Source organism: Arachis ipaensis, chromosome B06, assembly GCF_000816755.2.
Source record: "Arachis ipaensis cultivar K30076 chromosome B06, Araip1.1, whole genome shotgun sequence".
In the NCBI taxonomy this organism is placed as follows: Eukaryota; Viridiplantae; Streptophyta; class Magnoliopsida; order Fabales; family Fabaceae; genus Arachis; species Arachis ipaensis.
The window spans coordinates 91,207,469-91,215,398 of NC_029790.2; the positions used below are offsets into that span (position 1 = coordinate 91,207,469).

A 7,930-nucleotide genomic window follows, 5' to 3' on the forward strand; every position below is an offset into this window, starting at 1 on the left:
ACTTAAACTCTATTCAAGCTAACGTTTAAGTCACTTAAACGTGCTCGAAAATGCCAATTTTGGGAGCTCAGTTGCATTGTCCACCCCATACTTCTATATATCATCTCCAGTTTAGGCTTAAACTGGAACTTAAACTCCACATTTGATATTCAAGCTTCCTTTATTGATTTTGTTGCTTCCTTGCTTAGCCTCTTCTTCCCTGAAATCATCCAAACAATTGCATCAAAGTCTTGCAAAATTTCATGAGAAATCTTCCATTCATAGCATTCAAGTAATATAACTAAAAACTCATGGAATTTGCATCAAAATCTTCATGTTGAATGATTTAAGACAAGCATGACTATTTGGCCCAAATGATTACTTAAGGCTCAAGAAAATGCATAAAACAACTAAAAATAAAAGAAAAAGGCTAGTGAAACTAGCCTAAGATGCCTTGGCATCAGCCATCCTTCAAATAAAGTTCTCTCTACAGTCCTTCAAAATTGTAACAAGTCAATTTCACTTCCTAATTCTGTTTGTGCTTCTTGTTGTTTAGGAAAATCACATCAATTGCCCTTTATTGATTCTAAGACAGTGTACACAGCTCCATTACAACTTGTCTTTTTGGATATTTGGGGACCAGCTCCCTCCCCTGACTCTAATGGAAATGTCTATTTTGCAAACTTCATTGATGCATTCTCTAAATACACTTGGCTTTACCTGTTAACATCTAGGTCTCAACTCAAATCAGTGTTTAATCATTTTCAGCAAATGGTAGAATTGCAATTAGATACTAAGCTTAAAATGCTTCAAAGTGACAATGCACCTAAATATGTTAATTTGTCAAAGTCTTTACAGTCTCGTGGAGTGACTCACAGGTTCTCCTGTCCTCATACCCCTCAACAAAATGGCAATGCTGAACGTAAGCACCGCCACGTGATTAAGATGGGACTCACACTCTTGGCTGAAACTGGAATGCCAACACAATTTTGGGGTGAAGCCTTCCAAACTGCTGTCTACTTGATTAATGCACTACCAATGCCCACACTGCAAAACCAAACACCAATGGAGGTTTTGTTTGGCAAGAAGCCTCCCTATAATGCCTTAAGAGTCTTTGGCTGTCTGTGCTATCCTCACTTGAGGCCGTATAACCACAACAAGCTTCAGTTTCGATCTGAACCAGCAGTGTTCCTTGGCTATGGAAATTCGTACAAAGGATACAAGTGCCTACTGTCATCTGGAAAGTTTGTGATCACTAGAAATGTGATCTTTAATGAGACTCCTTTTCCTTTCAAAGACTCAACTCTCCACTTTCAGCCTCCACCCAAAATCACCAGAGTCTCCACTAACAATCCCTCATTCCCCACCATTCCTCGTCTCCCCACTCTTGCTTATCCCTTGGCACAACATCAACCCTCCACCATAACACCAAGTCTATCCACTAACACCACTCATCAACCTCCTACTACTTCCTCATCTCTTCAAACACTCTCACCCACAAATACCTCATTGTGTGGCTCTGACCCCCAACAACTACACTCTTAGATGCACCGGCTGTCCAGGCTGTCCCCATTCCCATTCAGTCTCTTGAACATGTCTTACCTCCATCTACCAACCATGTGACTCAAAACAGTCATCCCATGGTTACCAGAGGCAAATTGGGCATTTTTAAGCCCCGGGCCCTTCATGCTAAACTCGAGCCTACCTTAGTGAAACAAGCTCTCTCTGATTCAAAATGGTGGGCTGCCATGGATGCTGAGATACTCCGCTCTCATGCAGAATCATACCTGAAATTTGGTGAAACTGCCACCAAATTGGGAGCCCATTGATAGCAAATAGGTGTTTCGGATCAAGTACAATGCTGATGGATCTATTGACAAATATAAAGCCAGGCTGGTTACCCAGGGCTTTCATCAGAGACCAGGGCTGGATTACAAGGAAACATTTAGTCCTGTAGTGAAACCTGCTTCGATTTGTATTATGTTGTCCCTTGCTCTTGCACACTCCTGGCCTATCAAGCAGTTAGATGTCAACAACGCATTCTTTCACGATGACTTATCTGAAGATGTGTATATGTCCCAGCCAAAGGGCTATGAGCAGAGAGATGGAACCCTGGTCTGTAAGCTTACCAAGGCTCTCTATGGTCTGAAGCAGGCCCCTCGGGCCTGGTATGTGAAACTGTTGGGTGCCTTCAAGCGCCTGGGCTTCATCCCCACCAAATCATATACTTCCCTCTTTACTTGAGTCACACCTCAGTCCAGGTTGTATGAACTTGTCTATGTTGATGACATAATTCTCACAGGTGACTCTGGCTCTGCCAATAGTCAGGTCATTCAGCAGCTGAATCTCAACTTTTCTCTCAAGGACTTTGGGGACTTGCATTATTTCCTTGGCGTGCAGGTTATCAAGACAGCAGATGGAGGTCTCTCCCTCTTACAAACAAAATATATTCAGGACATACTGAAGAAAGCAGGGCTAGAAAGTTGCAAATCCTGCTCCACACCACTGCCTTCCACACTGAAACTCACTGCTACTGGGGGTGTTCCCTTTGATAACACTTCCTTATACAGAAGTGTAGTTGGTAGCTTACAGTATCTGACCATGACTAGGCCTGAAATTGCATACTCAGTAAATCGAGTATGCCAATTTATGCAGTCCCCATCTGAGGACCATTGGAAGGTGGTCAAGTGCATTCTTCGATATCTGAGTGGGACTCTGCATCATGGCTTGCATTTGCAGAAAGGGAGGAATCTACCAATCTTGGCTAATTGTGACTCAGATTGGGGCAGTGACCCTGATGATCGCAAGTCCACCAGTGGGACCTGTGTCTTCCTTGGTCCCAATCCAGTCTCGTGGTCATCCAAGAAGCAAACTGTTGTGGCACGCTCTAGCACTGAGGCAGAATACCGGTCCATGGCAGTTGTTGTGGCTGATGTGGTTTGAGTGAGAAACCTGCTAACTGAGCTGCAATTTTCCTTAACTACTACTCCTAAGCTCTTTTGTGACAATCAAGGTACTGTATTACTGGCTGCTAATCCAATTCTCCACTCTAAATCCAAGCATTTTGAGTTAGACCTCCACTTTGTCCGGGATTATATAGACAAGGGCACCATTCGGGTTAACCATATTCCTGGCTCTGCTCAGCTTGCAGATGTTCTAACCAAAGCAGTTTCGTCCTCCCTGTTCCTTGATTGCCGTGACAAACTCAAGGTTGCTGTCTCACCAACCTTGTGTTTGAGGGGGCATGATAGTATATGTGAGTCCACAATAACCAATATAGATGAGCATGTAGATTATACAAATTAGAGGAATAGTTGTTAGGCAGTTACGCCCAATTGACAATTATTGGTTATGCTTAGCTACTGTATATATACCCTAATTGTAACTGCACACATTGGCTTGATTCAATAACATTCCACACTTTTCTCCTCTCTCTCTCTCTCTCTCTGATTCTTCCCTTCTCTCTCGCTGAAGCTCTGCATCAAATACAAGATCAGATACCTTTCAGCTTCCCCTTGCACAAATATATTCTAGAAGAATGCTGGAATTTTTTGTCCGCGGTTAATTAGTAATGTTTAAAAGTGAAAGCTAAAAGTATGTTGTTTGATTGCTAAACTAAAGAAATTGGGATGATAGCTAAAAGTGTTGGCCAACAATAAATTTTGCTACTCTTTGAGCTTTTTTCTCATTAAAAATATTTGTGGTGTAATTTGAATTGATTTTGAAGAGAAAACAAACATGATATGAAATAGTCACCATTTGAAATAGATTAATTTGATTTATTTTTTTATTAATGTTATTTAATACAAACTTTTGAGATTTAAATTGAATTATCCATTAAAAAATATCTTTCACACACGCATAAATATTAAAAAATCAATAGAAAAACACGAAAACAGCTCTTCTAAAGTGCAAAATGCATATTGCACTTTAGAGGTTAAAGTGCCTTCATATTTGTCTTTTCAAATAATTAATGGTGGAATTATTTTATTCTTATAATTTAGTCAATATCACTTTCTTTAAAATAATGTATAAAAAATATTTAAAAGTGCATTAACCACCTGTAATAAAATAAAATAAAAAATTGTAACTACCTATAAATTTTAGTTGATCACTAATTACTTAATTTCTTCAAGGGATCAAGTTCGATTGTCTCGTTAGGAGAAGCATTCAACCATGGAAACAAGTTCTTGTTTTATCATTTGCATGGATGATACTATCACTTTTTATTTTATTTTATTTTTTTCTCACAACCATTTGGCAAAGGTTGGACTTGCTCATCATTTATTTAAGTTAGGAACTTATATGTTTTTCAATTCAATAGCTTTAACATTTGTTTTGAGTGTTTCAGTGGAATGTATTAGTTATTCATGGATTTTAGAGTAGTTTTTCGGAGTATTTAGTTATTCATTGTAACATCATAACTTTTGTTGGATTTGATTAAAAGGAGAATGAGAAAATATTTGTTAGTGATAGCATAATGATCGACTAGTGTTCATAAAAATTTTCAAGTGGTTATATTATTTTGGTGAATTTTTTTTTAATTATGGTGGGAATGTTTTATATTTTCATTTAAAAAATTAATTAACTATTTATAAAAGTAAAATTATCTAAACTATTAATTATTTCCAGGATTAGGATGAATACAGTTTAAGGCAAATTTCTTTTATAAACATCCGGAGGACGTTTTATGTAAAATTCAAAAAGAAAAATTGTTGGGTGAGATTTTTGAATTTTAAAAAAAAAATTAGAAAGGAAATTGTTAGATGCGATTTCTGAATTTCTTTTTAGAACAACTAAATAATAAAAATCGGAAGGTGGATTTTTTTTTTCCGAAAAAGAATTAAACAATAAAAATCGGTGAGCACGATTTTTGCATACCATCATACACATCTCAAAGAAATTAGTGCCGTTGAAATCTGGCACCATCGATAGCAGTGTATTTCTCACCACTTTCATCATGCTGTTGTTTGTGACATTTTAACCTTAAGTAAAATATGCACTTTATAAGAAGTTGATTCGAGACCAAAATCTTTTAAAGTGAGGGAGTTAGTAAAGTAATAAAATAAGAGGGTAATCATTCATAAATTAAGATTTTAAAACTCACATATAGTAAAAGCTACAAACGAAAATTATCTCCTCTTTATCACTTTATTAATCTCTTCACTTCGAAATATCTAAATTCATCGATCCAAAAAGCCATAATTTTTATCGAATTTGATTTGGAGTAGACAATTGATTTTGATTGCTTAGAGCCTACTCCATTGTCCTAGTATACATATTAGTATACATAGCATCATACACAACTCAGAGAAATAAAATCCTAGTAGTAGTAGTTAGTAGTAGGGGCATGGTCTTGAGTTTCACAGAGAATAGAGTGCATCCTTTTTTTTTTCCCTTAATTGTTTGATAAAGTGTGATATTTTATATTTAATATTTTCTCTCATATTCTCACTTAAGACATATAAGGTGAGAAATTACACTACCAAACAATCAAGGAGGAAATTAAGATGATCCATTCCTAAAAATAGGCAATAAAGAAAAGGGATGGGACGAGTGTGTACGAAGAGTCAAAGATGATGAAGCGTCGTGAAGGTAGGTGATAGAGGGACTCTCGAATGAGCTTCTAGAAGAGGTGGCCATCGTAGCCTGAGAGGCTCGGCAACAAGATTGGGGGATTCTCAACCCACCTCATGAAGTGCATCCAAAAGGGCCTGTGAGGGGCATCTCTCTCAAGCTTCAGGAGGTAGAGTGCAAGCGCCGCATGGACTTTGTCCCCAACGTCTCCGCCATCAACACCACTTTTCGAGATCCCTGTCGACAAGAGACTCTTGACATGGTCTCCTCCCTCGGCATCTCTGGCACGCCCGGCATTATTGAGGTTGACCCTGTCCCCGTCCACCAGAACCTCTCCGCTTTTGGACGGGGTACTGCTCCCAGGATTAGGTATTAACAAGAAGACGGAGAGGAAGTTTGTTTATGTTTTTCATCGTACATTGTTTCCATTTTGTTAGGTTACACATCTTACTGCGGCATAGGTTTCCTTTTTGTCTTCATCTCCTTTTTAATCAATAACGATTCATTGTCATTACTTTTTGAGTGCGTCACTGGATAATTGATTCGAATACAATCTATATATAAAGCAAGCTTCTCAAAACATTTACATGATCAAGTGTTTACGGTGCAACATACGAGGTAGTAACAGAATTTGGGTATATAGCAATATATTCAACAGTTTCTGGTGAGACTTGTACGAATGCAATAATCTCGGAATAAAAAACTTCTCAAAATGCTATATATAAACGTGGTGTCATGTTATGGGACTAGAGTTACACGAAGAAAGGATGAAGGGCTAGCTCACTCACTGGAATTCGCTAGCCCAACCATGTTGAGCATGTGGCGATCTTCCTTAAACCTTTCGAGTATGGTGCCTTTGACGGCATCATTCTTGCCTAGAACCGTTCCTTGAGTCACTCCCCAGCACTCTATTACTTCCGGCAATATGCGGTTGGTCTTAGAGAGGCACGGGCTACCAAATGTGGAACACGCAAATGTATGGCCTTGATCGAAGTTTGCCGAGATAAAAACACCATAGTGACTAACTCGTCCTCCGAATCCAATGCCATTTGGAATGTCTGCCGAACTGAAATTGATGGCACACTGCAAGACATGGACATTCAAGAGAGGAATAACAGCATCAGAACTCTAATCCACACAATAGCAAATAGTTACCTAATAGCAACTAAATAAAACCCCATGAAAGATTTTGAGATCAATACATTTTGTAGTCTCACATGTTCAACCAAATTTATCATCTTCCTTTTAAGACAATCTGTAAAGTTTTTCAATGTTCATGTTGATGCTAATTATTCTTCTTAGTGCAGGATTGATGTTATTTAATCTAAATGACACTATCGCACTAATGCAAAATGAAAGGAGAGAATAACAATAACATTCTACAATTCAGAACAAATGAAAAGGCAGATCAGTACACAAACATCTGGCGTTAACATAGGGTCCGGGAAAGGGTCACATCTAGGGTACAATGTATGCAGCCTAACCAAAATCAGTGATTGTTAAAATCCGTAATTAGAAGCAGAAGTTACCCATTGTAGGTTATGGTTTGCTCCAGTAGGCCGGAAAATGGATGCCTTTGGATTCAGTTGAAAAAGGAAACATTTCAAATCTCCATAAAAATCAGCATGCCGTTCCCATGGCTGAGAAGCATATCCTCCATATATATAACCCTCTTTATCCTTAATAATTAACACACTGGGGCCTTGATGATTTCTGCAGTTTGGAATTAAGAGTTATGCATTCCAATCATACCAAGAAACAGAAAGTTTACTATCTGTCACTACCATAAGAAAACAATAGAAAATGATAAGCTACAAATTATGCTCTATCACAAATGTTTTTATCACCAAACATAAGTTGCATTTTACATCCAACTTTTGCAATTACCACCAACGAGCCATGAGGTTTTGGACTCTAACAATGAAACTCCTAATGATGATAGTTTATGTTCAACAACATAGAAGTTAATTCTATGTATAGTTATTAGCTTCTAAACCTAATGACAAGCAAGAGACAACATTGCTAATAAGTGTCATGTACAATACCAACTGCTTGGCTGCTTGCTAGCTTTGAACCAATACTCTTCCGAGCATTTACTCAAAATGTGTATTTATCTTCTATTTAATACAGTTACACAACAAATGGAATTTGCTTTTCTGGTTCTCTTTGTTCAATTTCATGCCATTCAGTGTACTGAATGTTAACTTATGTCAGTTGGACCTGCCTAGGCCTGAACTACCTAAAAACATCATCTGTAGCCCATGTATCATGAGCAAATTGAAATAAATCTCCAATAGCAGTTAAGACAGGCTGGCTTTTGAATTGTAACAGATATGATCATTCTGAAGAACTATATCACATACTTTATCTTAGC

General features: G+C 37.9%; 1 protein-coding gene across 1 annotated transcript in view; it reads right to left on the reverse strand.

Moving 5' to 3' along the window:
- The window catches only part of LOC107604681 (TLD domain-containing protein 1), a 4,728-nt gene continuing 2,892 nt past the window's right edge, over positions 6,095-7,930 (reverse strand). Inside the window, exons 7-8 of the mRNA XM_016306328.2 lie at positions 7,086-7,269; positions 6,095-6,639 (exon numbers count right to left, since the gene is read on the reverse strand). Of these exons, the coding sequence (XP_016161814.1) occupies positions 6,337-6,639; positions 7,086-7,269 (487 nt within the window). The 3' untranslated portion in view covers positions 6,095-6,336. The remainder of the gene's footprint in view (positions 6,640-7,085; positions 7,270-7,930) is intronic.